This window comes from Ammospiza nelsoni, chromosome 7 (assembly GCF_027579445.1).
Source record: "Ammospiza nelsoni isolate bAmmNel1 chromosome 7, bAmmNel1.pri, whole genome shotgun sequence".
NCBI lineage: Eukaryota > Metazoa > Chordata > Aves > Passeriformes > Passerellidae > Ammospiza > Ammospiza nelsoni.
In genome coordinates, this window is record NC_080639.1 from 20,796,816 (window position 1) to 20,824,804 (window position 27,989).

Below are 27,989 nucleotides of genomic sequence, written 5' to 3' on the forward strand. Positions count from 1 at the left end.
AGCAAGTAATAAAAAGCAACGTTTCTAACATTGTTCATGGAACATGGAAATATAATTATCCTTGGCTTAATTGGTTCAAAACCATTTAAACCTGAGGTCTCTGAGTTTGAGAACTCAAGAGGAGGACATAGGAACTGTAAATTTCAGGAAATCCTTTGCTATCTAAATACTTTTATTAAGATTGGGATACTCTAATACTGATGTATAAAGAAATAAAACTAATTTTCACTGCTTGCTCTCCTTTTATGTTCCATTTCTTTCTATCATATTGTAAACTGTTTGGGTTGCAGATCTTTTTGGACTGTGGAAAGACCTTTGATTTTTCTCTTGTTGCTTGCAAGTTTTTGTAACATCCATCTTGAGGATATGCTTTAATATCTGTTGGAGAAGACAGTATACTGTATAAATGGATTACTAGTATAGTACTACTAGTTATGGAGTTTTGTATTCCCTTTTTCCTCTAAACCAAGATATTCTGTTGACACTAGGTGGATATGACTCATTATAATCTAACTTCATGCTAATAGAAAGGATTTCTTTATTTTAGACTACCCAAGATGTGAACAGTTATCATGTGCAAATGGAGCGTGCTTTAATGCAAGCCAGCGATGTGATGGCAAAGTTGATTGCAGAGATTCTTCTGATGAAGCTAATTGCAGTAAGTCCCCTGTGTAGAGTGATCCCAAACAAATTTGCTTTATAGACCTTCTTTTGGAGTTAAACAGATTTTGTGTTTCTGTGCTAAAATCTGTTTCAGCTCGTGGATGTACCAGTACACAGTTCCAGTGTGCTAATGGAGAGTGCATCCCGCAAGCCTTTGTCTGTGACCATGATGATGACTGTGGAGATAGGAGTGATGAAAACTCTTGCAGTATGATGTTTCTTTTTTTTTCCCACTTTCTCCAACTGTTTTACTAAGACCTGGTTCAAGCAGATAGCAGGAAGCAGATTGCTTGACTGTACAGCCATCAAAAGCTAATCATAGTTTACAAATACTCTTCTGTACAGAAAGATGAAAATTGCAGCACTACTTTGATAGACTTTGTCTTTGCTGCTAGGTTCCTGGCTATGTCATTACTGTTTGAATTTGCTGGACTGAGTGACAGTCTAGTTCTTAATACATATAGTTACACTTACGTTCTCATCCTCGTAATTTCAGCATGAACCAAAGGAAATTCATACCTAAATGAGAAGAAACCAGCAGTATTTGCAGTACATACAAAATATGGAACTGCCTAAATGTTTTAAGCAATGTATATGAGTAGCTGGTTAGAGCAATTAGATTTTCTTATGTTTCTTTCTGTAGCTTATGCAACTTGCAGAGGCAACTTCTTCACTTGCCCGAGTGGCCGTTGCATTCATCAGAGCTGGATTTGCGATGGAGATGATGATTGTGAAGACAACGAAGATGAAAGAGGATGTGGTAAATATTATTGCTAACTTCCAATGGTATTTTCAGAGGAAGATGACACTAATCTGCATCTATGAAATTTGGACCAGTCAAGATGTTCTAAATACTTTTCATTTCTTTTAAAGCCTTAGAATTCTGCCTTCATTTTTATTTCTTTTTTTAACTTCGGCAATATTTTTGTTGTTGTGTGTGAGAATTATTGTGGTACTGAGTATGATCATATAGCAATATATATATATATTTCTTTTATATATTTAAGTTTAGCATATAACAATATATATATATATATTATATATTCTCTTTTATATTTTCTTTTGGTTCTTCTGCCTGTGGAGATTTTTCAGATCATCTGTTAAGAGACACGAGGCTTCTAATAACCAAACCCCAATGATTAAAAATGAAATTTACTCAGATCCTGCCAAGATTTGTCATGTGAGAAACAGAAGCTTTAATGAATGAAAGTGTGAATGAGATTTCTTTTTCATTGGCCTTTTCTATCATGAACATGATTTTCGTTATCCAGATAGTATTTACATGTTTAGAAAGCACAAAACTATAGTTCCCTTTCCAATGTACTGGTTAATTTAAAGCTAAATGATGTTACTGTTTCTAACAAAACAGAAAACTAACAAGATTCATATGTTGTCTACCCAAGTATCATTGGCATTGTAGTTTGAATGTAAAAGTAAGCATGACAAGTAAGTATAAATAATGTTTCTTTTATAGTCTTTCCCAGCTGTGTGCAAGAAATGGAAACTCGCTATTGAAGGATAGAGGTGCCTTGGGAAGCTGTTGGAGAAGAAATTTTAGTATTTGAAATATACTTTTCATTATTCTTGTTTTTCTTTTCCATAGAAAGTGGTCACCATGAATGCTACCCAGGAGAGTGGGCCTGCCCTGGATCAGGGCACTGCATTCCAGTTGGGAAAGTGTGTGATGGAGCTGCAGACTGCCCTGAAGGAGAAGATGAAACTAACATCACTGCAGGCAGACACTGCAGTATGTATTAGAATGAAAAACATACACAGAATAGCAGGAACATCAGCATTGACATCTTTTCACACTCGCCTTTTGTCTCCTAAACAATACTGAAATTTTGGAAGCTCACTATTTTCACTGGCACTATTTTGACTGGATGATCCGGAAGAGGCATATATGTTGCAAAGAGACCATTTCTTTTTTAAAAGTTTGTACATGAAATTTCACAAATAAGGATTTTAACTTGCTCTCCATACCCTAAAATATGGTTGTGAAGTCAAGGGAGGGTGTGCTACATGCCTTCTTTGTTTAAATATCTGTTTGTCCCTTTGTGTAAGAAGTAATGATTTGTGCTGATCAGAACACAGCATTGAATCAATATATCCTAAGCTTTGACTAATTCACTTTAAAGATTAGGATTTTAAAAAAAAACTTATTACCTGGGATGTCTGTTTCTCCAGTTAGTGGTACACTGTGTTTTTATGTTGGACATAGTGCTAGTCTTGCAAATATCAAATTCCTCTGAGGACAAAGACCAGTGTATTTTCATTTTAGGAAGATAAAAATTCCTATTAACAAAATCGTGCCTTTTGGAATAGGAGGGCAGAAAAAATAAGAGGAAATGAAACTTTATTGTAAAAAAGCACCTCTTGCTTTTATGAGTGGTTTGGTAGTTACAGCAGATACAAGCTGAAAAGCAAGGCATTTAATAGAAGAATTTGAAGAAAAGGAAAATGCTGACTCTCACCTCCTTTTTTATCAAGTGTTTCGCAATCATAATTCAAGTGTTGTACAGTCATTACTTGATTGCCCCTGAATTGTTTATTAAATACTAGTAGAATTAGTGAAGGAAAAATGAGAGAGAGGGAGAACTAGAGGATAAAGAATCATTTGTCCATGAACACAATGCAAACAGTATATTCTAATACATTGGAATGATATACATATCCTTCTTAGTATAACAAACTAGGATCTTTTCACATAGAAGAGTAAATGATGAGGTTATGTACCAATAGATGGAGCTCAAGGATGTATTGCTCATAAGTAGGTCTTGTGGAACCATGGAAAGTTTTGGGGCACTACAGATGGCTTCCTCTGGTCACCTTTTTTACTTACCATTGGTGGTTCATATAAAATTGCTGCTTATTCTTTAACTCTGTTCCAAAAACCTTTTAAAAACAGTACCTTCTCTTCCGTGTTCCATGCCCTTGCTTGCATGTATGTAAATGTATGAGATTTTGTGGAACTTTGTACATAATTTTCTCTGCAGATTAGTTTTAAGAAAACTAATTGTACTTGAAATTGAAGGTCCATCATAGAAAAGACTTCAGCTTTGTAACTCAGTAAGGCAGAAGTTATTCTGTTCCTCTGTAATAGGAGTGTTTGTGAACTATCGTGTTTGCCTTTCAGACGTGTCGCGCTGCGCTGCGCTGAGCTGCCAGTACCGCTGCCATTCCTCTCCCTCAGGAGGGATGTGCTACTGCCCTGCAGGATATACCATAAGCAGCAATGACAGTCGTACTTGCATTGGTGAGTAAAGCCCAGGGACTACAGATATCCACTACCTTCTCACAACTGGGAAAGCTGGGATTCCAGGAAGGCAAGTTAGTTCAAATTGTGTGGTTTTACTGATAAAGAGAAAATCTCAAGAGTCAGCAAATGTATGAAAATTTTAGTAGCACAATGGCAGCATAGTGGCACAGAAACCAACCACAGAGATGGTCTTTCCCTTTGACTTAAAGACATAGTGACAGCATGATTAGGTTTAAAAATATGTACTGTTGGATGGATGGCTTATTATCAAGAGTTTTTACTGATCTTTAAGTGTTTACGTAGAGAGAGTTTGTTTCTGCCTCAGTAATATGTGTTGCATGCCTGGAAAAACAGTTAATGATGTTGAATTGATTGTTCCTTTTGGAAAGTGGCTGTATATGCAGAAAGCAGAACATTACACTTGAAAATAAAAAGGGTGTTTTATATTTGCATTATGGAAAGGTTGTGTCTTCTGTGGGGTTTCAGTATATACATAATTTACATGAAAAAGAAGAATATTTACAAGAATGCAAGGGTAACTAAAGCTGCTGTAACTTGATAGCACAAATTATTTATCTCAGTAGCTGGCAATTGAGTAACTTCAGAATCATGAAAGTTAGCACTGCCTAATAAAAGAAAAGGGGTAAATATCTGTTATGAGTTTTCAACCCAAGCTATGATGTTTGTGCCATTAAAAGTATTTCAGATGCTCAGTCTCTAATGAGATTTTTATATTTTTGAGAATACTGGGTGGCCTAAGGCTGTATCAGCTGCAGTGGCAGAATGGTTGCTCTTTGTAGAGGCAGAGAAATAAGGCATGGAATTTCTTCCATTTTTTCATGCTTTTGTAGGAAATATGTGAAGGACATATTCCCAAACCTGGTGCAGTCTCAGTGAGTCTTCTGTTGCTTTTTTGGCTGCCCTGTAAACCTAGTTACCAGATTCTGGCTTGTAAATCTGAGTCTATGTATTTTGGTTTGCTGAAATCTAGGCATATATTTGTGACCAGAGCAAAACTTGTCATGAAGGAATGGCTGACAGTCAGTACTGTATAATTCCAGATCCAGTACTCTACCTATATGGTATTTTGCATGCTAAAAGGAACTTTTTCTTGCTGGTTCTGGTGCACAGACAGCTTTTAATTGTAAATTGGATACCTGTTAGTGTGGTACTAAATCTGAGCTAATAAACACTGCCTTCAAGTAGGACTTAAAGGCTTAAGCACTGCACTAAAATAAAGGTAGAGCTCACCTTCAGAGTAGGCTTAAATCCAGCCAAGTCTTTGTGTGTGCCAAGTATAGAGATCTTTTGCAGGAGAAATACTTCACAGACATATTCTGTATTGTGGAAAGTAGACAATGACATCCCTTCAAATGATTTTTCCTTTTCTCCTGGCAGGTGTGGCTTAGATTTTTTTTTTTAATTAGTATTTTTTCATAAGGGGCAGAATTGCAGGTAGGTCCTTGGGCAGGAAACACAGGTTTTTTGTTATCCAGAAATACAAAACTGAAGCACTGTGGAAAACCATGCAAACTCACTTTCCTCATGCTATAGTTTTGCAAATAGATATAAAGCAAACAGAGAGGACAAACTTGCAGCTTCTTAATTATGACATGAATTTTATACCAAGTTTTTTTTATAAATATGCTTATTCACTTGACAGATTTTGATGACTGTCAGATGTGGGGTGTCTGTGACCAGCTGTGTGAAGATCGTGTGGGACATCACCAGTGCCACTGTGTGGAAGGTTATTTCCTCGAGCATCACCGGCATTGTCGGGCCAACACTTCAGGTTAGTGCACCCCAAGTGCCTTGTTGAGCAAATAGATATAGCTAGGTACAATGGGGTAGTTTTACCTACACAGTTCTCCTTGATTTTAACTCTGCCCTTAAGGACTTACAATCAGGACAGCTTTCAGAATATCAGCAAATGTCAGAACTCTCTATCTGCTGGTGTGTGTGGGTTGGTGTTGATTGCCTCATCAGGGCTGCTACTCCTCTAATCAACAAATGTCTTTTAGGCTCCACTGTGTTTTCACCACTCCTGACTTTGACAGAGTTGGGAGGTTATTGCCAGAGCACTCCTGAACAGCAACAAAAAAATCTTATTTCTGTGATGAACAGTTTTCTGTCATGCTCTCTGTGGAACTTAGTGTTGTCAAGAAATCAGGAAACCTAATTTTTTCTAGAACTTTGCCAAAAGTTGGTTTTGCTGAATGGTGAGTTCAAGCCCTTGCCTGTGAGAGAAGCCATGCTCTTGGCTTTGAGTGTCCCAGAGTCTGAACTCTGAAGAATACTTGTCTCTCAGAGTGCAGTCTCTCATCAGCTGTAGGCTCCTTCTCCTGACCTCCTGCTCAGTTCTGAAAGCAGGCCCCAGGAAACTCTGCTTTGTGGAGATGTAGTGTCCCAACAGGCTGTTGTGTAAGGCAGGTGCTTTTGCCTGCAGAGAATTGGTGGGAATGGGAATTTCTGCTTGGCATAGTTGATTAGAAGTCTTGTTTCTTAGAAAAGCAAGAACTGTTCAGTTCCCTCTCCCTTCCTTCTTTCTTCAGCCACCAGTCTTCAGCTCATCATTTTCTAAGCATTTCTCTCTTATAAATGGGAGAATTTAGTACCTGCTGTAAGTCAGTTTCACCAGGTTAATTTTAGCTTTAATAGAAATAGTCTTTTGGTGTATGCACAGGGGTTTTATAAAAGTTTTAGCTGGTATGGCTTTAAATACATGTTCCTGCCTGATTTGCTCCAAGTATACAAACCAAAGGCAAATCACAGCAGGTTAGTACTCACATTGAAACATTTATACAGGTTGTACCCTGAGCATCTGTTCAAAACTTTCTGCCCAGTATGTATGAACCAGTATGTATATATTGCAATGCCCCTTTGCAAAATATCTTGCCTGCAGGGTAATCATTGTCTGTCACTCCTGCTTTCAGCTGGTGTTGCATCGATTATTTTCTCCAATGGCCGTGATTTACTGATTGGAGATCTTTATGGAAGGAATTTTCGTACCTTGGTGCAGTCACAGAATCGTGGGATTGCAGTGGGAGTGGACTTTCACTTTTACCTGCACAGAATCTTTTGGACTGACACAGTGCAAGATAAGGTTGGTAGAAGTTTCAAGAAGAATGTATTTCTGTGTACCTGGAAGTAGAGAACTTCAAGAGGCAGAATGTGTTGATAGGCCCTCATTTTTTGAGAGCCAAAGCTGGCTGTATTTTTGTTTTCTAACAAAAAAACTCCTTGAAATGTTTTATGTTAATGACTGCATTTTTTCAACTATACTATTACATGTGACATATTAAACAAAGAATCCTATTATATGGGAATGTCTTGAGCAACTTTTAATTTTACTTGAGACTGAGTCCAAAAAACTAATTAAGAGAAATAGTAGACATTCTTTCAAAACGGAACAAATTTTTCTTGGTAATTTTTGAAACATGATCATTTAAAATGTAAAAGCTGTGTGCCTTCCAAGATGATAAAAATCAGACTTCTTCATGTACTTCAAATGGCACTGTAATTGAGCTTGAATAACAAATATTGACAGTATTTTGTGTAATGAGCCAATATTGTGTTACTTTTCTCTTTTTTTTTTTTTTTAAGAGTAATTATTTTAGCTTCAAGACACTGTAGAGCCAAGTAATTAAAAAAAAACAGTCAGGAGACTCTTGTGGAAGTTGGATGACGCCCTTGTTCATTTTTTCTATGCATAACTTATGGAAACCAAAGAAAATCTTAGATCAAATGCTGAAACTTCATAATCTCTTGTCGTCATGTTGATTGTCATGCAGAGTGAAGGAGAATCTGTGACCTGGATCCTGCTAATGCCACTGATGGATCAATTTGATGTCACTGTCATAATTCTGAATCTACACATAATACATCTAATAAAAACTAGAGTTCTCACCACAGTTCCATGCTGGTTCTGTGGAAAGAACATTCAGTGCATGGCTGTTAAGTAGAACAAGATTTGTGCACACAGTTTTTTACTTGTTCACAGTTCTGGCATTTTTATTGTGGCTGTAGTAGGTTCCTGTTGCTGCAGTTGCTTTGTCAATGGCTGAATGTAGTGAGGGTCAAATCTGCACTTTTATGAGACAGGAGATTTATTCTATCCTTGTAATAGGTGTAAATAAAAGATAATATGGGTGTTTTTGCTGCACACCCCAGGTGGCCAGGACTGCCTTTTTTATCTGCCCAATATAGTTTAATCCTAATTAATGAATTAAGATTAATTAATCTAATTAAGTCCTAGCTAGACTATCCAGATGAAAACATTTGCATTTAGAATTTTCTTAAATGATGAGTATTTCCAGTTGATGTCTTAAAATAATATTACTAGGGCATTTTTGTCTTTTCTTTTTTAAGTTTAAGACATAAACTAAGCCAGAATATTGTGAGTTGTGTTTTGTGTCATCTTTATCTCATTTAGTGTACTGCCAGATAACCTAATGCCCATAAGCTCTTTCATCAACAGGATTTCCAAAGAACAGAGTAGACAGTTAAGTGGTTATGTTGATTATTGTTACTTGGAACTGAAGAATATTTAAAATTATACAACTCTTTCAGGTCTTATTTTTCTTGCATATATTTACTTGGTCATCTCTATTTTCATTTAAATGCATTCCAAATCTCATGCTGTTGTTCCAAAAAAAGAAAATTTCTACCTTTTCATATTACCCAGTGTTATAATCACACGATTACTGTATACATAAAATTATTGTGTTTGGACTGTTTACTTCATGTAGCTCTGAACTTGCTTGTAAAATAACAGCATTATTCTTCTTGTGCAGGATGCTCTTAAAATTAGCCTTAGATAAAAGAGACCACTAGCTGAGACCTCCTTTCTGTGAGGATGGACAGCTTTCCCTTACTTTCTTCATTTTGCTATTTCCCCTTAGTGGTAGCTGTAGTAAGAGCTCCCCCTCTTGTTTCTCTTGTTTCTGGTTGCTGTTGAGAGCTTTACCAAAGCATGATCATTTGTTTTCAATCAATAAAAATTTTGGGTTTTGCTAGATTCCAGGAAAGCAAATGCACTTTCCTGTTTTTTTTTTTTTTTTTTTTAATCATTTGCTAACAGACAAGGCTGTTTTAGTCTTTTATCTTGTCCAATTTGCAGAAATGCTAGTTGAAGGCAAGCCTTTTGCAATTTTTCCATTGGTTTCCAGATTTTTGCAAAAAATCCTTACCTAAGGAATAACTTAGAGGGTAACTTGCTTGTATCTGCAGGCAGATACAGATATAGTTGTGGATTGGTGATCAGTGTGGTGATAAAAAACAAATAGCATGTGACTTGTGATTCAAAACATCATGTGGGTACTGACAATATTTGTGTTGTTTTCAGGTTTTTTCTATTAATATTGATGGCTCTGATTTCCAAGAAGTTTTAAATGTTTCAGTTGACACACCTGAAAATCTAGCAGTGGATTGGGTTAACAATAAGCTATACGTGGTTGAGACCAGTGTGAACAGAATAGATATGGTTAACTTGGATGGAACAAACCGTGTGACTCTTATTGCTGAAAATCTTGGAAATCCTAGAGGAATAGCCCTTGATCCAACTGTTGGGTAAGTGGTACTTATCAGATAATGGTAAAAGATGTCAGAAATTCCCTTATCTCCATGTAAATGGAAAACAACTTGGAAACAGCAAGAGTGACCATTTTAGAATCAGATACAAAATATTTTGAACACTCACATTCTGTCCTAACCTATTCTGCACCTTAATTTATGAGAGGACTGTGCAATGCATTTATTTATAATGTGTGGAATCTGTTTCATGGCTGGAGTTCTGTGTGCATGAGCAGCACTGTGGAATTGCCCTGCAGAGGAGTATTATCCTTAAAGATTTTAGCTATAGTAGCACCAACAGATCTCCTACTGTCTGAAATAAGGAGATGGAATGAAGCCAGGAAAGTTAGTGTCTCCTAATCCATATGCTTCAGAAGTATGTGTGAACCATGAAAACATGGATCTTCTGAGAATGGGAAGAGGAATTTCATGCAACTTATAGTCATGGCTGCTGCTTTCATGATGCAACTATTTGTCACTGGTTTATTTCTGGCAGTAAACTTAAGTCTGTGATTTACTAAGGAAAACTAGTACTACTGAGGTCTTTTGGGTGAAAGCACGGTTCTTTATGGATTTATTCTATAAAAGAAAATGAAAATTACTTTTTGTGTAGAAAGTATACAGTATGTTTTCATAGTATGCAAGAAACAAATTGTGTTCTGTAAGGGTGCTGGTTAATGTGAATTTCAAGGGGTTTCTCATAAAATCTCAAGGAAATGTGACCTTTTTTTCTTTTTTATCTCTTTATAGTTACTTGTTTTTCTCAGACTGGGACAGTCTGTCTGGTGATCCTAAAGTGGAAAGGGCCTTCATGGACGGCACAAATCGTCAGGATTTGATAAAAACAAAATTAGGCTGGCCTGCTGGAATAACCCTGGATATTGTGTCAAAGAGGCTTTACTGGGTTGACAGCCGGTTTGATTACATTGAGACTGTAACTTATGATGGACTTCAAAGGTAGGTGAAATATTATTCCTTGGAGGCTACAGATACACTGTATACTGATTATTTTATGTCTAGTTCAAAAAAGGATTTCTCTAACAAAACGAGATACACAAAGGACGAAAATAACAACATAAAGAATGTGATGCACCTTTTTCTCTATGGTGTCATGCTACTTCTAGACATTCTTTAATTCATTATTCTTTCCTCTCTTTTGACCTTGAATGCCTCTTGCCCTTATTTTATAATGTCATTTTATAGTCCACCAGTACAGTACACATTTTTTAGAGCATTTGCTTTTTATTATTTTTCAATTATATTCATTATTTTCAATCATAGTTGCTTTGCATTTTTTTCATGAATGAATTTATATGAACTATCTCACTTCAAAACATTAATATGTGTGATAGGTATTAAATGCTTTTCTTACTTTTTATAAATCTTTGCTGTCAAAAATTAAGTCATCCTACACCTTATTATGATACTGGGGAGAGTAAATCACAGCATGCAAAGAGGGAGTCCTTGAGTTTTTATGGGACTGTGTCTTACAGCATGGAGTTGTTTAGAAATCTGCTTATCTCTGTATCTCTAAATAGTATCAGTTACTCGAATCAAGAAAAAAATGTCCCCTTTAGCATACCTTCTATGTATTGACTTCAAAAAACAGTCTTCTGCTTATTTGACCGGTCTCTTGTTCAATGTATTTTTTTACTTAGTAAATTATAAAATTTATTTTTTACTTACTAAAAAATAAATTTATAAATTATAAAATGTTGGTATATTTTCTCGTCTCATCTTTACTCACTGTATTTTCTTGGAATTTGCTAATACTTTTTCTCTGTTTTCACTGCTGTATCTGTTAGGTTCATGAATGTTTAGCTTTTTCTCTTCAGTTCATTTGATCTTTTCAATTTGTACTTTAGTAACTTCTCTGTTAACAAAAAACAGTGAATGAATTAAAAATACTGTATCGTTTCTTCTGTTAATGTTATTGTCTAGGTAATATTTGATAAATAATGTTGAACATCTTTATAACAGGAAAACAGTAGCTCATGGAGGATCACTGATTCCTCATCCATATGGAATTACTTTATTTGAACACAACGTTTATTTCACTGATTGGACCAAAATGGCAGTGGTGAAAGCTAACAAATTTTCAGAATCTAACCCTCAAGTGATCTACCAGTCTTCACTGAGACCTTATGGAGTGACAGTTTACCACGCTGCCAGGCAGCCATTTGGTAAGACCACAAGTAGGTTATGAAGGGAGGTTTAAGAAGTATGTTACCAAAAACTGGTAAAAATTATGAGACTTTTACTTTGCTGTAAGGAGCTGTAATTATGATACATAGATTTGTATTGTAAAACTGGGCTGATTTTTAACACCCAGTTGTTTCATCCAACTCCTGTAGCTGATGAACTGTGAAATGCAACATTCAAGAGTAGGGGGAGCTTTATAAATAGATTGATACTTGGTGGAGTCAAACCTGTGGGTCTGAGTAGTATTGGTGTTTAGGACTTTTTTCTCAACACTGCAATGAATGCAGTGAAAAGGCTACCAGTATTCAATTAATTCTGTGAGATATAGTTCTGAAGTAGGTCTATGTGCAGAAGACTATAGCCAAAATTATGGCCTTAGTGCTGTGTGTTGAGTGTCTCTGTATAAGCTGCATTTCTTAATGATGGTTACCTCTGATGTGATTTTGGTGCATTCCACATTAGATCTGGTGGGGTATATTGTCCATGGGATGTAACTCTCACATAATCCACATGATTTATTGTGGATGTTGGAGAAAATCCTGAAAAATCAAGATAATGATGCCATTTGGTTGCTAGAGGAAGTTATAATTCTATCTGTATTACTTTCCAGTAAGAAATCCTTGTGGAAGTAATAATGGGGGATGTGAACAGGTCTGTGTTCTCAGCCACAAAACAGATAATGATGGCCTAGGTTATCGCTGCAGGTGTATCCTGGGCTTCGACCTACACGTGGATGGACGGCATTGTGTTGGTAAGAAAATGCCTTACAAGTGTTGCAAGTAATGCTACTCCATTAACTCTAGAGCTGTTTCTAGAACATCTTTCCTCTCTTCAGTAGCTTCAACATAATGAGGATTTTTTGTCTTTTCACCACAACTCTTTTTGACAGCTTTAAATGTAGTAATTTCTGCTGATGTTCATTTCAAGCCACAACTTAAACTCATCTCCTTTAATGAGGATTTTGAGTTAAATATGGAAAATGTGTAGACAGCTGTATGATTGAGCTCTTAATCCTGAAATCAAGCATGAATGCTTGCTAATATGCAGGTTTTGCATTATTTTGAACATATAAGCCTGCTTTCCTGCACAGTGCTCTGCAGATTAGGTTGGTCTTCTCCCTTTGAACACATGGCAAGAATAACAGATTCCATTTTGGAGCTGTGTGTTTCCATCAGCAATCTTCTGCTACAGAACTGTCACTGATGCACATTTACTGTGACTATCTACTGACAAACTATGTCATATATGTTGTCTATAACTTTAGTATTTGACCATTCATTTATCTGGCTACCCCAGGTATTGTCTAGTTTTATGGTGGCTCGACAAAGCCTGAGAATTAATTTTTTATAGATTATTGTAAAGAGAAGAGTACAGCAGATAATTTCTGCTTCCATAGGTAAAATGCTTGCTTTTAAAGTGTATTAGAACCACAGTAACAATGAAAAAAGAATGCTTGACCACATTACCTAATATTTTGGATAGGATTTTGGTTTTCTTCCTCAGTTTTAAGTCTTGTCAGTATTTAAATCACTATTTTCTCGTTCTTCTTTTTCTACTTCCAGGCAATTAGTGTTGTCAAATAAAACAAAGGTTTTCTTAATGCTCAGGTGTCCTCCCTTGTGAATCAGTAAAGCCTGTGTCTGATTTTTCCTTTCACAGCTGTGCGACAGTTTCTGCTGTTCTCATCGCAGACGGCAGTGCGGGGAATCCCATTCAATCTCTCCACCCAGGAAGATGTGATCATACCTGTAACAGGGAGCCCTTCATACTTTGTTGGAATTGACTTCTCTGCTCAGGATGACACAATTTTTTTTTCAGACACAAGTAAAGACATGATCTATAAACAGAAAACTGATGGTTCAGGTGAGAATCATGCTTGGGAATTGTAGAGTAATTATGGTAAGGAGACTGTAATATATATTTTTCTAAAAAGAATAGTGAAAAGTCACATTATGAGATATACAGATAAATCTCAGTGTGACCCCAGTAACCTGGAAAATGTTTCTCAAAAATGTTTGTACAACTCATATTGAGCTTTTTGAATCCTATCTGGAGAGCAGGATGTTTGCTATGATACTGTAATACAGAAAAAGATCATTAACTTTATGAGATTTTTGGAAATCCTATTTATGCTAATGTAAAGATTTGTTTCTCTCCAATTTATAATGATGATCAAATGTCAGCACATCGTTTTCTGCACTCGCTTGCTTCCTTGGGTAGGTAATGGTAGACTGCAGCTGACCATTAATATGCAAAGAGTAGATAAAGTCTGGCTATTGAGCAAGATGTTTTTACTGCACTGACCTTACTGAGCTTCATTTGTAAAACCCTCAGCGTAAACTTAGCGACAGATTTTTCTCTGACCTTTGGCTAGTCTTTATTTCCCCTCTTTTCCAGTTGTGCTTGTGGACATACACCTTCTTTGTCTAGAGCAAAGGGCACCCTTCCCCTCCTCTTGATTATTGGTCTTTATTTTAAGTAGCACAGAGGTAGCATTTTTATCAAGGGGAACCACAAGTTTTATCAATAGAATACTGCACTCATGTTATTTCCCCTATTCCTAAACATTTGCAATCATGTGTGTTATAAATTCTAGGAAGAGAGATCTTGACTGCTAATAGAGTGGAAAGTGTTGAAGATTTAGCTTTTGATTGGATCTCAAAGAACCTCTACTGGACAGATCCTCGATACAGGAGCATCAGTGTGATGAGGCTGGCAGATAAATCCAGGAGAGCTATTGTTCAGAATTTAAATAATCCTCGTTCAATAGTGGTTCATCCTGTTATTGGGTAAGTTTAGATTCTCATTTTAAACTATATGTACAAATTCATGGTTTAAACAGAACTGGTGAGATTAGATTTACATCTGATTCCGGATTTTTGTTCTTTTCAAAATACCATCTCTTTTCAGTTGTCTTGTCTTTATTTTGTTTGTTTTGTTCCAGCCTAGAATTCAGCACGCAGAGGAAAGGGCATGGTGACAGAGATTGCACAGGACAGAAGCACTCAAAAGAACTCTCTTTAAAAGCACTATGGTTTTTTCCTTTTACTCCTGTTCATTGATAAAAGGCAAAAGAACTTGGTTTCTTTGTATCACTCACAAAGCTATTTCTTGCAGTTGAAAAATGGAGTTTGTTAAATTGTTTTTAATATACTTTCAATTTCCAGACTGCTAACATTGATTCTATAGTTTTATCTCCCTGAATTTCTTTATTTGAACCATATTGGATACTACTGTTTGTATTTGATACAGACCTTAAAAAATGTGACTCCATAAACAAAATGAAGCCTTGCTTTTCTTTGATGGAAATGCTTACTTTCAAATTCCACACTCTGTGTTCTTTGCCAATGCCAAGACAGTGTTTCTTTCACAGCATAGTTTGGCTTCATAATGTGGTACTGCTGAATTTCTTGATTCTTGGATATTGATTTTTCATGAGTAACCAAATCCACTATTTTGAAAGTAATCTCATAACAATAACGTTGAACCTGGATCCTTGGATATCCCAACATTTTTTGTTTGCTGCTTTATAAAATTATTTAGCATTAACTTCAACTCTTTGACTGCAAGCATAAGTTAAATGGATCCAGAGAAAATTCTTTGTAGTATTCATGCTGGAAAATGCATTTTTTTATTGGTTCTGTTTATCTGTGGTAATTACATGAGAACCTTAACAATTTTAATCAAGTTATGGATATTTTATATCTAAAGAACAAAAATAATTTCAAAGATTCTGGTGGTTGTATACAGGAAAAATATGAATTGTTGGTACTACTGCCAATTGAGGAGAGGGACAACACAAAATGGTATTTTTTAAAGTTATGCAAAGGATGTCATACAAAGAAAAATGTTAATGCTGTTTCAAATGTTTGCTCTGTTTAATCACATTATATAATTGAGTTGATGTGTCTTCTGACATGTGTCCTTTCAGGTATATATTCTGGACAGATTGGTTCCGTCCGGCAAAAGTCATGAGGGCCTGGAGTGATGGATCCCATGCCTTGCCAATTGTCAATACAACGCTGGGCTGGCCCAATGGCCTCGCCATTGACTGGAGGTAAGGCCAACATAGAAGCTTTCTGAGCAAACATGGTTCTTCCTTTAAACTGTTAGGGAGTAAAAATAATGGAATTATGTCAGATTGGATGCACTGGCACTCTTTTATTGAGGACTTATCTTTCAATTGGTTGAAAAGCCTTAAAATATAAGGTTTTCTCAGAATCCCTCCTCACACTCCCCAATAGCTTCTTGTAGATTGAAGATTATTATTTAAGAAAATACTAGTGCTTTTTAATGGACATCATGTCACTTAAAAAGATATAACATTTTCATTATTTCTAGTTCTCTGAGGCTGTACTGGGTGGATGCTTTTTTTGATAAAATTGAGCACAGCACCTTTGATGGGCTGGACAGACGGACGCTTGAACATATTACTCAGATGACTCACCCATTTGGCCTTACAATTTTTGGAGGTAAGTCTAGCACTGAAAAATATTATCTGTCATCACAGATTTTTCTTTTCATATGGTGATCTGTGAGTTTGTGACATAAAATGACAGAGATTTTGCAATACTGATTTTCCCAAAAAAGCACTCTTGAAACTTCTGACTAAAAATATGTGTTTAGTACCTCTTGCTTGTTTTTAGAACTAGTTTTATGTATATTTATTTTAAAATAATTTTAGATAGGTCAGGTAATTCATGTAGTGCAACAAGTCAGATATGCTGTACTAATAATAGCTTCCAAGGTGAGCTGTTCATGCTGAACAGACAAACTGAAACACCACTCCAGAGATGGTCAACATTTCAAGATTTCTAATAATTATATGTAAAGTTTATTACTGGATTTATGTTGTGTCTGAAGAAAGATGTCAGTATATAACCTTTTTTGATTGTGTATAAAAATATCTTCAAAATCACTCTAAAATTTTCTGTGAATTAGTCTTAATGAATTACTTAAAATTGCCTTGGAATTTGAAATTCTAGTCGGGTTTTTTATATGCCAATTTCAGTAAAATTTGAGAGGGCTTCCCTAAGTTATGTAAGTTATGTCTGCCTATGACTGAAGGCTCACTTTGACAGCATTATAAGTGGTGAAGGTCCTTTTGTCGTTTTCATGAAACAATTACAAAAACTGGTTAAATTTTCATGAAAATTCTTTTAAAGTTTTTTTATGATACTTGATCTTTTATGTCATATTTCTATATAATATGTTAAATATTTTTCAAAACAGGTTATGCCTATTTCACTGATTGGAGACTTGGTGGGATAGTTCGAGTAAGGAAGTCTGATGGAGGAGAAATGACTATTATTAGGAGGGGCATTAGTAACATCATGCACGTTAAAGCATATGACGCTCATTCCCAAATAGGTGAGCTCCTTTCTTCTGCAGAGGGAGGATGTGATATAGGGAATAAGAGACAAAATGTCAGGACAGCAGATTTCCAGTTTCAATTCTATGAATGGCTTCACTGAATCATAACTGACATGCACAGGAGGCAGCATAGGCACTTGCAATCACACATTGTTTATTTCCAGTTGTTTAAATCCATTGTTTTATTGCCTCCAGTCACTGCTTTGTGACTGGATGCAATTTCCCTCTACCCCTTCTATTACTGTACTTAACAACCAAGCAAAATGAATTTGATTCTGTTGTGTTTTCTGTAATTGTATCACCAACTACCACTTCATATTTCTCCTTTTCTGGTAGAAGTTTTATTTAAACTAAATTATTTATTTTGAGGAATTGGGTAAATATTTATTAATCAAATTACTATTCTTCAAGTAATTACTATGTATAAATCACTAATTTTTTCTTATTTTCTCATTTTCTCAAATTCCATGCAATTGTACGATCTAAGCCAAGGATTTGGTATTGTAGTTAATTTTGTGAAACAGCCAGTACACTCATCAGACAAATTATTTAATCTAAGGTTCACAGACTACTTGGTGTCAAAAGATTGATCTGTTCTCGCAGTCTTGATCAGACAGAGATTCTCTTTTGTGGTAGTTTATTTCCAGACAGTTGCTGAAAATTGTCAGAAAATTGGATGAAATTTAATAGTAAGTTTTTGTCTTCCATAAACATTTATGTCAGGAAGAGTATATGGAATCCAACACTCTTTTATGATACTGCTATTATTGCTGTTGCTGAGCCTGACCTTATTGTGCAGTGTATGCAAAACCAGGACTTGCTACAGCACTCTTTTTTACAGTTATTGTGCACTTTTAATAGTTGCCAAGATGTTATCTGCAGTGTGTGCATTGATCTTCTCTATCACTATTTAAGGCTCTAACTACTGTAATAGAGGCACAAATCCCAATGGAGACTGCAGCCATTTCTGCTTCCCAGTTCCAAACTTTCAGAGAGTTTGTGGGTGTCCTTATGGCATGAAGCTGGCTCCGAATCAACTGACATGCGTTGAAGATCCATCCAATGAGCCACCCACCTTGCAGTGTGGCTCCCACTCATTTTCCTGCAGCAATGGAAGATGTGTGCCTCGATACTATCAGTGTGATGGTGTTGATGATTGTCATGATAACAGTGATGAACAAAACTGTGGTTCTTTAAGTAAGTAATCCTTGTAATCTGCAGTTAGTGCTCCTTGTTTGCAGTTCAGGGAATTTAATGAGTCAGTATGGCTTCATGGGAATAAACTACAATTTTTTAGTATTGCATCTGTGAATAAATCCTGAAATCTTCCTGAGAAATTAGTTACCTTGGAAATTACTTGGAATATAATTAGTTACTTTGGAAATTATATCGTAGTAATACAGGATTCAGTACCAGCCACCTAAACAATGCATGAAAACATTCATATCTCACTATTCTCAAAATTCATTTTACAGAGTAACAAAAATTTATTTTCTAAAGAAAAATGTTATCTTTATTCTTATTTTTTTTGTAAATTTTGAAAGATATTGGAATATCAATAGCTTGCCTAATTTGGATGCATGGAGAGGAACAAGCCATCTTAGTATAGATGAAGACACTTTAAAAATAGCACCATAAGAAAAACAACAAAACTATCTACATTGCCTAACTTTAAGATAATAGCAGATCTTTTATTTCACTTAACATCAGAATAAAAGATTTGTTTTTCATAATATTTGGGCAATGCTGATCTATTTGTTACATCTGAATTTTAACAGTTGAGTAAATTAAAAGCACAGTGGTTCATTTCCTGGTTTTACAGTAAAGTGTCTCACACAAAATGTTTTGTTTTTCAAGTAAATGAGAGAACAGTGAGATAATCACAGTTGATAACATATTGAAGAGAGGATAAGATACTGAAGATATTGAAGAGGCTTTTATGACATATCTGGTGCTTCTTCAGAGTTAATTATTTTAAATTACAAACAAGAAAATAGGAAAGAGTAGTAAAATGTGCTCCCTAATGCACAGGACTAAGTACTATGACTGAGGTATAAACTGTTTCTTATTAATGGGCCATTTTAGAATAACTAGAATATCTTTTGGGGAAAAGTATAAAGCAAATGGTCACTAGAAGATGTTCCTTTTCTTGTTCTTTAGATTGTTGTGGAGTGGTTAACTGTTTAATTTTTTATTGCTTCCTGCAGTTTAAGAAAGCTTGTTCAGTTCTGCAGCATGTTGCGTAACAGACATTTTAATTCTGAGCAATGTGCACTTTAAAATTTGGTGCATATTTTAGGCATTCTCTAAGTGTAATGAATGTACTGATAACTGTTGCAGGAAAGGCAAGTTTTGAAGATCTTTATAAAGACTTTTTTTTTTTTTATTCAGACAATACTTGTGCTTCTTCAGCTTTTACCTGTGCCAGTGGACAGTGTATTCCGGGTCGCTGGCATTGTGATAAACATAATGACTGTTTTGATGGCAGTGATGAATTGAATTGTCCTACACAAGAACCCTCTTCATGCCCTGCAACCCAGTTCACCTGTGATAATAGAAGATGTATTCCAAGAATCTGGCTGTGTGATACTGATAATGACTGTGGTGATGGCTCAGATGAAAAAAACTGCAGTGAGTATCATGACTATCTGTTGTTTTTATAGTCAGCTGTGCATTCATAGATATATCTGTTGGTATAAGGACAATAAATGAAATTGGGAAAAAGGACTAGTATCTAATTTAGACTGATATTTTGTAGTTCTTAAGATGTGGAAAACTTGTCTAATTTGTAGTTCCAGGGCCAAGTAGAATGCGGAGAAATACTTAAAAAATTAAAAGGGGCAAATGTGATAATCATGATCATGGTGCTGCATAATGTCATCCACTGTAATTAGCAAAAAGCAGTTAAAGCTGAGATGTTCAAAACACCTACTTCATGAGTGATCTCTTTGATGGCTATTGGTTAGTCAGCTAACCTAGACTGGAAGTTTTTACCAGAAGTAAAGTAGTAGCTTTTTCATATACTTTCTTTTAAGCTATTTACCACAATGTGGAAGCTTCTGCTTATTTTCCATGAGCCCAAGCCTACATATAAATGAAAAATTACCTGATATTAATTATTTAATGCTTATAATTTATATGATTACTAGTTGTTGTATTATATGCTGCAAGTTAGGGATAATGTTCTTCTACTTTCTCAGCAATATGCTGATTTCAAAAGAGAGGAAAGAAACACATTTGCATTTATTGTCATTCTTAATAGCTTTCACAGGTACTTGTGAACCCAGGCAATTCCAGTGTCCAGACCATCGCTGTATTGACCCATTTTATGTCTGTGATGGGGACAAGGATTGTATAGATGGTGCTGATGAGCATGACTGCAGTAAGTGTAACTTTCTTTGTTGAATGTCTCTTTATTGTTTCCTCACACTTGCCCCCAAAGGAGACTTTGGTGATCTTATATTACCAGCTCCAACACAGCATAATAAACCTATCCATAAATTAATCCTGCTTGTGATGCTTTTGATCTCTGGGCTGCTTGTGGAGGGCTGAAATCTGTTTCCTCTGTTTTCTGTGAATTACAAAGTCACTGCATTTTCTGTGTCTCAGGGAAATTATGGTCTTCAGTGGAATTGATACCGTATCAGACTTAAGCACCTGTAGGGTAAATCTGATGCAGTCTAGCTCTGTAAAATAAATAAATAACATTCAGTATTTTTAAATTTTATAGTATATAACTGCAGCGCCACAGAGTTTAAATGTCTAAGTGGAGACCAGTGTATCAGCACCTACTACCAGTGTGATGGTGTTTTTGACTGTAACGATCACTCAGACGAGGCCAATTGCCGTAAGTATATTGATGCTGAAAGAAATACTTCAGTTATTAAGTGATGCTTTTGGACATTTCCTTTAATCTGCTATGTCGAATACTGCCCTTGCAATCTTAATATTCTTTTCAGGGAAACTTGTCTTTACATCATTTTCCTGAGCAGGAATTTCAAACACAGATTCCAGTGCAAGAATATCATAGAATCATAAAATGGCTTGGGTTGGAATGAACCTTAAAGATAATCTAATTTCAGCCCCCCTGCCTTAGGCAGAGACACCTTTCACTAGACCAGGTTGCTCAAAGCCCCATCCCACCTGGTCTTGAACACTTCCAGGAATATGGCATCCACAATTTCTCTGGAAAACCTGTTCCAGTGCCTCAACTTCCTCACAGTAAAGAATTTATTCCTAATATTGAATCAGAACCTGTTTTCTTGCAGTTTGAAGCCATTCCTCTTCGTCCTGTAACTACATGTCCGTGTAAAAATTTTCTCCCCATTTTTCAGTACCCGAAGGGAGCCTATAAGAAAGGCCACAGTAAGGTCACCCCTAAGCTTACTCTTTTTCAGGCAGAACAATTTTAATTCTTTTAGTCTTTTCTTGTAGGAGAGGTGCTTCATCCCTCTAACAATCTTGGAACTAAGCAGATTATGCTAGCGAGAGTAGATGGCTCAAACAAAGAGGACAGTTTGCATTCCTTTTGGCTATAACATTTTGTTTTACCTGGCATTTCAGTCTCAGGATTTTAAAGCAAAATAAAGTTTATTAATCTGAAAACCTGGTATTCATGAAAGTTAGATTGAAAGTTTTTTTGAGTAATTTTTTACACTTAAATTAGTCAAAATGCTACAACAGGGTGGTGAAAGAGAAACTGATTTTCTGTAGCTTTGGACAGGTACATAGGTATAAATATGTGTTTGCTCAAAGTATAATAATAGTTGAATTGCCTTGTTGACCACATTATAAAGTAGGAGTTAAATTAGTCACATTTTGAAATGTCCTGCAGATTGACTGTGAATCCGTGGCCTGATCTAAAAGCAACACAGTTCTTAATAGCACTGTAACTATAAGTTATATAAGAGATGAACTGAACATAGTGGTTTTGCTTCTCAGTCTAAAGTTGAAACAGCTTCTGAACTGTTGAATGTCACTGTTCTAGCTACAAGACCACCAGGGATGTGCCACCAGCATGAATTCCAGTGTCAATCAGATGGCAGTTGTATTCCTGATCACTGGGAATGTGATGGCCATGTTGATTGTGCAGATGGCTCAGATGAACATCACAGGTGTCCTCCCAGAACATGTCCTCCGTCGCTTTTCCGCTGTGACAATGGCAACTGTGTGTACCGGGCGTGGATCTGTGATGGGGATAACGACTGCAGGGACATGAGCGATGAGAGGGACTGTCCAACTCAGCCCTTCCGGTGCCCCAGCTGGCAGTGGCAGTGTCCAGGTCACAGTATCTGTGTGAACCTCAGCAAAGTATGTGACAATTCTGCTGACTGTCCTAATGGAGCTGATGAATCCCCGCTGTGCAGTAAGTTACTCTTCAAGTATCTACTGTAGACTATGTGTCATTTCTTCAGAAAGAAGTGGAATACTCAGCATGCTCTATTTTATGTCACAGTGTTTCTGGTGGAAATGTAAGCACAATGTAATTTGAGCTCAAATTTTCTAAGTGGAACTTGCTTTCAGTGAAAAGATACTGCAATGATGACTGAGGAATTTATTTGCTCTGTCCAATCTTGTGCTCTGAATTCCAGTGTGATTCCCACTGACTTTAGATTTTTATATAACTACATGGGAATGAACTTTGTGTTCCTGGACACATTCACTAAAGCATAGTATGCTTTATATCTTTATATTCAGATGAAATGTGATTCAGTCCTTAATATTCTCTTTTAAATTTTTAACTTCAAGAATCATGATTAAAATCAAGAAGTTAATTTGTAGCGAGAATTTGTATTTATGTTGATTATGAATTGATTTAAACATAATCTTTTTCTTTCCTTCTTTCCTCCTTCTTCTCTTTAATCAATGCACATTCTCAGATGAACCCCAGCCAGGTATGATTATAAACTATTTTAAATTATTATTTATACAACTTTAGGATTGGAGTGGTAAAGTAAAATTTCTTATATTTCTAGCTATTTTTGAAAAAGTTGTTGTATGTAATTAGACAGCCTTCTGTTTGGCATTCATTTGATGAGATTCAGTACATGTGATGTTGTTACCTGCCTTAATGTGCAGTGTGTATGCTGTATTTTGCATAAGGACCACAGTCCTTTCTCACACTGCATAACTGAGATTCTGCAGTCATTTTAGTAGCAGTCTTTGGCTAATAATACAATTGTAAAGATTCAGATTTATCACAGGAAGCATTTGTTGACTATTTGCTTATCTCTCTCCCCAACCCATCTTCAGATCAGGAAAGCTGCTCTGACAATAATGCTGGCTGTACTCATGAATGTATTCAAGGACCTTTTGGAGCTCAGTGTACCTGTCCTATTGGATACCAGCTTGCAAATGACTCCAAGACCTGTGAAGATATTAATGAATGTGACCCTCCAGGCTTTTGTAGTCAGCACTGTTACAACGAGAGAGGATCTTTTAGGTGTTATTGTGATGAAGGATACATTCTAGAAGCCAATGGGAGGATTTGTAAAGCAGCAGGTGAGAAACATTGATGTCAGTCTAAGAATGACAGCAGTGCCTGAGAACTGTCCAGCTTTGTGTCTCAGTTTGAAAGACAGGTGTCTGCCAAGGAAGGTGGAATGGAAAATATGACGTCCTTCTCTCCAAATTATAATAACTTTGAAATTAAGGAGCTTTCAGGCAAAGATATGGGAAAAGGAATAGCGGTTCTTTACTAATATGTATACACATGTAGATATGTGTAACAAGACAAACAGCCAGCCCCTCTGGCAGCGGCAGCAGCAGCAGTGAACCGAACCGAACGGAACCGAACGGAACCGAACGGAACCGGAGCCCCGGGGCCGCCTCCCTTGGGCTGTGGGCGCTTCCCTTCGCTGCAGTTCCGCTCGCGGCCGCCAGGGGCGCTGCTGGCTCCGGCCCGGCTGCGGTGATTGCCCTGCGCCGGCAGGGGGCGCTGTGGCGCGAGCTCGGCCGCGTCTCCCTCACGGGGTAATGGCGGCGGCCGGATGGGGAATTGGGCTGCAGTAGGAACCTCGGAGTGGCGGCTGGAACCCCAGAGTAGCAAAGGAAGTGTATAAGAAACTCCACAGCTGTAGCAGGAGCCGCAGGGGCTTCCCGGCAGGCACGGGTGTGGGGTTGGAGTGTAGCGAAAACCTGGAGCAGTGGCAGAAAAACAACCGGGCTGGGCAGCGGCAGGCCCGCTCCGTGCAGCCGGAGGAAAGCCTCCTTCGAGGGGGCTCGGGGTCCCGGGTTTTCCCCTGAGACACTCAGGTAGATGGTGAGGGCCCTTTCTAGTGAGGCAGGGTGTTAATAAGGTGCCAGTCCACCAGCTGTTCTTACAAGCAGAGGCTCACCCACAGTAAGGAAGAAGCAGTACAGGGTTGGGCGGTGGCACTGGCAACAGCTCGACTGACAGTCCTCCTCCGATGCCGACAGCAAAAGCATGGAGTCCAGCCCAGCCCCTCAGCCCCCAGCCAAAATCTCGAGGTATTGCTGCCCTTGCCGAGAAAATGTCCCTCAGCTGATAGTGCAGGCAGCTGCACTCGTCCCCCTTCTCCTGGGCTATATCCTTTGTTTCTCTTAAGTACCAGTCGTTAATTATCTTTTAGCAACAAATGGGAGAAAATTACCTGAGAGAAAGCAGCTAAAGGAAAAATCCTAACTGCCAACACTTTGCCATTATGATCTTTTTCTCTTAAAAGAGTTGATTTTAGAGGTGTTCATGGCAGATGACCGTGAGAATTAAAACTGTCAGCTATACGGTTAATCAGAAACTAATATTTCATAGAAATAGTATATTTAAATGAACGCTATTTTTTTTTAGCTTGCAATGATCAAAAATAATATTTTGAAGAAAAGCAATGTCAGAGACTTGTGAGCCGTAGCCCAAAATTAACTGTTTATAAAGTTCAATGTTCACAAAGTGTTTAAATCCCAGCCTCTCGTAAGACTTACCTGGTCCCTATGCTGTACTTTGCTCATTTCTAAGGGGCAGACATCACTGATGCAGCCTAGATGCCAGTTGTTCTCTGTCTCTTTTGTAGTACACTGACAGGGCAGAGAAGCCATAACCCCCGTGGAATTTATCTTTACAAGTTTCCTGGCTTAGGGATATACTCAGGTTGTGGAAGACACTTGCATTTTCCCTGCACATAAGCTTGGCCATTACTAATAGGGAGTTTCTTGTACTTTGCTGTCTTTATGGTTGATGCTCTTCAGTTATTTTTTAGCATCTTATCTGTGCAACCTAATTACAGCAATCTACGGCTTTCCTGTAATCTGCTTCTTCTCCCTTGTTCCCACATGGTCCAAAGGGGGAAAAAAGAGAAGGTGGGTTACAAAGGAGGGAGACCAGGCTGAGCAGATTAATTGGAGGTGCCAAAAACTTTGGGACTTGAATCAGGAGTGGGAGATCAAAGAGTTTTATGGAGGAATGAGTGCTGGATGTCAGCAGCAAACTGGTTAGACAGTGGGCAATAGGACCTAATGTTCAGATAGGAGCCTGGGAGGGAAGTCTGTAAAAAGAGTTATGGAGAAAAGCCAATGTAGATTTAATAGTCAGGATGGACAGACTGGATATGATACTATATCTTGGCCTGGGAATTGATTTAAATTTGTCCTTTCAATATTTATGTCTAGATACTACAGTGTTGATGCTATAAAGTCATGTTAAATTACTCAGTGTTTCTTTTTTCCCAGTTACTGTTGAATAGCTCATTGGTTTATTTTAATTTCTATTCCTCTGACAGAATCTGGGAATCTTCTTTTGCTGGTGGCAAGTCGTAACCAAATTGTTGTGGATAACATCACTTCTCAGTCACACAGTATTTATTCTCTGGTTCGGGATGGGACAAATATTGTGGCTATTGATTTTGATTCAGTCACAGATCGCATCTTTTGGTCTGATACAACACAGGATAAAATCTGGAGTGCTTATCAAAATGGGACTGACAGAAAAATAGTAAGTTTTGCTGAGTAAGTTTTCTTGTCTTTTATGGAGAGAAAATGAAGACACTGTATCTTTAGTTAATGAAGGAGAAGAGGAAAATCCAAATATAGTAAGAAAAGAGGTAACAGAGACAAAGTGAAGCAACTTTGTAGATAAGCTAAGCTAACATTTCAAATAGCTGTTTGAAAAGGGAAACTGAATGCTTTCAAGAAGCCCTTTTTTAAGCATCACAATATAAACTGATTTTCCTATTAGTAAATTCTAACTTCTTCAATAGACCTGCTGAAGTTAGTAGGAGTGTTTGGGTTTATGCTTTGCCATCATTTTGGATATGTGCATTGTGATTAATTCTGCATTGTAGACCTAGAAGATATTGGAAACTTGGTTCATAATTTTCCATATCTATAGAAATGCAAAAGGTAAAATTTAATATAATCTTTTTTTTTCCTCTCCCCCACCTGCTTTTTTGTTCTTGAACAGGTGTTTGACAGTGGTGTCACTGTGACTGAGAGTATAGCAGTGGATTGGGTGGGTCGTAACCTTTACTGGACAGACTTTGTTCTGGAAACAATTGAAGTCTCCAAAATGGATGGGAGCCACAGGACTGTGCTGATCAGTGAAAATATAACAAACCCAAGAGGACTAGTGTTAGATCCTAGAACTGAGTAAGATTTTTCATATTATTTTTTATTAAGATACTTATTTTATGATGTAGCTATTAAAATTTAAGACATGTCCAAATTGTATTGGAATTGTAAATGACAAGTGGAAGTAACATCTTAAAACAATTTAGTGTGTTTTTAGAGTTGATTAATATTTCAAGTCATTAAGTAATTACTGCTGATATGTAGTTCTGTTTCAGTGCAACAAGATGGTTTTTTACCTATAAAATATTTTTCTTCTTTTGCTTCTGAGTTAAGAAGTATTAATTCAAAATTATGATGTATCACTTCAGTTGGTGGTATACCACAAACAATGGGATTTCATGTCATATGCCTACCTTCATACTTCCAAGTCTGAAATAATTATCCAGATTGTATTGTTATCACAAAAGCACCTTCCCATTTCAGACAGCAAGTGGTATAGAGTTAATGTGATGATTTGAACTGATTTTACTCTTTTTTTTGAGGTTTTCATTGCCTTGAACTCTGTTTGCTGCCAGTTTCAATGCTGTTAACATTATCAATGCATACCTGTTAGAGTGTAAGCCTGTATTAAATTATTATGTAGCAGTCAGAGGATGAGATTATAATAAACATTAAAAACCAGTGACACCAGTAGCTTCTATATTGACAAAAAACCAGTAGCTGCTATTATTGACAAATAGAAACAACAGTAGAAGTATTACAAGAATTTTTATAACAGAAATTACTGTAATATCTTCTGTAAGCATGTTGCTAAAGTAAATTATTTCAGTATCATTATGTAGGACTGTTCATAGAAAGATTGCTTCTATTTTTTGCCTAATGACTCTTTGTGGAATGTTTCTCAGTAGGCTGCTAGTTTTTTTCCCAGGTTGCTAACCATGAGTTACTTTTTTCAGTGCTCATGTAATGTTCTGGACGGACTGGGGCCAAAACCCCCGAATTGAAAAAGCCAGCATGGATGGCAAAATGCGCACAGTGATTGTTAATAATAAAATCTACTGGCCTAATGGACTGTCCATTGATTATCCAAATAAACTTCTCTATTTTGCTGATGCTTATCTTGACTATATTGATTTCTGTGATTACAATGGAAACAACAGACGACAGGTGGTTGCAAGTGATCTGGTAAGACATTAATAAGGAACCATTGTTTTCCTGTGTCCCTGCTGATAGTACTGAAAAATATATTAGCTTGTCATAGACTTGGCTGTATTTTTCTTTAAAATTATTGAGTGAAGCAGATGTGAAGTATTTTATCTGCTTCCTGCTGCTGGAAAAAGAGAAACTGCTATCCTATTCAGTCTCTCAGGAGATCTTCAGCAGAGTCTGGAGCTGCCTGTAG

The 27,989-nt window shown here is 36.8% G+C and overlaps 1 protein-coding gene across 1 annotated transcript in view; it reads left to right on the forward strand.

Moving 5' to 3' along the window:
• Positions 1 to 27,989, forward strand: part of LRP2 (LDL receptor related protein 2) — a 110,519-nt gene that overhangs the window by 27,080 nt on the left and 55,450 nt on the right. Inside the window, exons 5-29 of the mRNA XM_059475769.1 lie at positions 548 to 658; positions 758 to 871; positions 1,307 to 1,423; positions 2,267 to 2,410; positions 3,800 to 3,919; positions 5,586 to 5,714; positions 6,856 to 7,025; positions 9,267 to 9,490; positions 10,244 to 10,450; positions 11,474 to 11,676; positions 12,306 to 12,446; positions 13,355 to 13,558; positions 14,292 to 14,484; positions 15,627 to 15,752; positions 16,037 to 16,167; positions 16,928 to 17,065; positions 17,984 to 18,265; positions 19,460 to 19,699; positions 20,331 to 20,450; positions 20,799 to 20,915; positions 22,056 to 22,433; positions 23,321 to 23,569; positions 25,801 to 26,012; positions 26,481 to 26,665; positions 27,544 to 27,772. Coding sequence (XP_059331752.1) covers positions 548 to 658; positions 758 to 871; positions 1,307 to 1,423; positions 2,267 to 2,410; positions 3,800 to 3,919; positions 5,586 to 5,714; positions 6,856 to 7,025; positions 9,267 to 9,490; positions 10,244 to 10,450; positions 11,474 to 11,676; positions 12,306 to 12,446; positions 13,355 to 13,558; positions 14,292 to 14,484; positions 15,627 to 15,752; positions 16,037 to 16,167; positions 16,928 to 17,065; positions 17,984 to 18,265; positions 19,460 to 19,699; positions 20,331 to 20,450; positions 20,799 to 20,915; positions 22,056 to 22,433; positions 23,321 to 23,569; positions 25,801 to 26,012; positions 26,481 to 26,665; positions 27,544 to 27,772 — 4,484 coding nt within the window. The remainder of the gene's footprint in view (positions 1 to 547; positions 659 to 757; positions 872 to 1,306; positions 1,424 to 2,266; positions 2,411 to 3,799; positions 3,920 to 5,585; positions 5,715 to 6,855; positions 7,026 to 9,266; positions 9,491 to 10,243; positions 10,451 to 11,473; positions 11,677 to 12,305; positions 12,447 to 13,354; positions 13,559 to 14,291; positions 14,485 to 15,626; positions 15,753 to 16,036; positions 16,168 to 16,927; positions 17,066 to 17,983; positions 18,266 to 19,459; positions 19,700 to 20,330; positions 20,451 to 20,798; positions 20,916 to 22,055; positions 22,434 to 23,320; positions 23,570 to 25,800; positions 26,013 to 26,480; positions 26,666 to 27,543; positions 27,773 to 27,989) is intronic.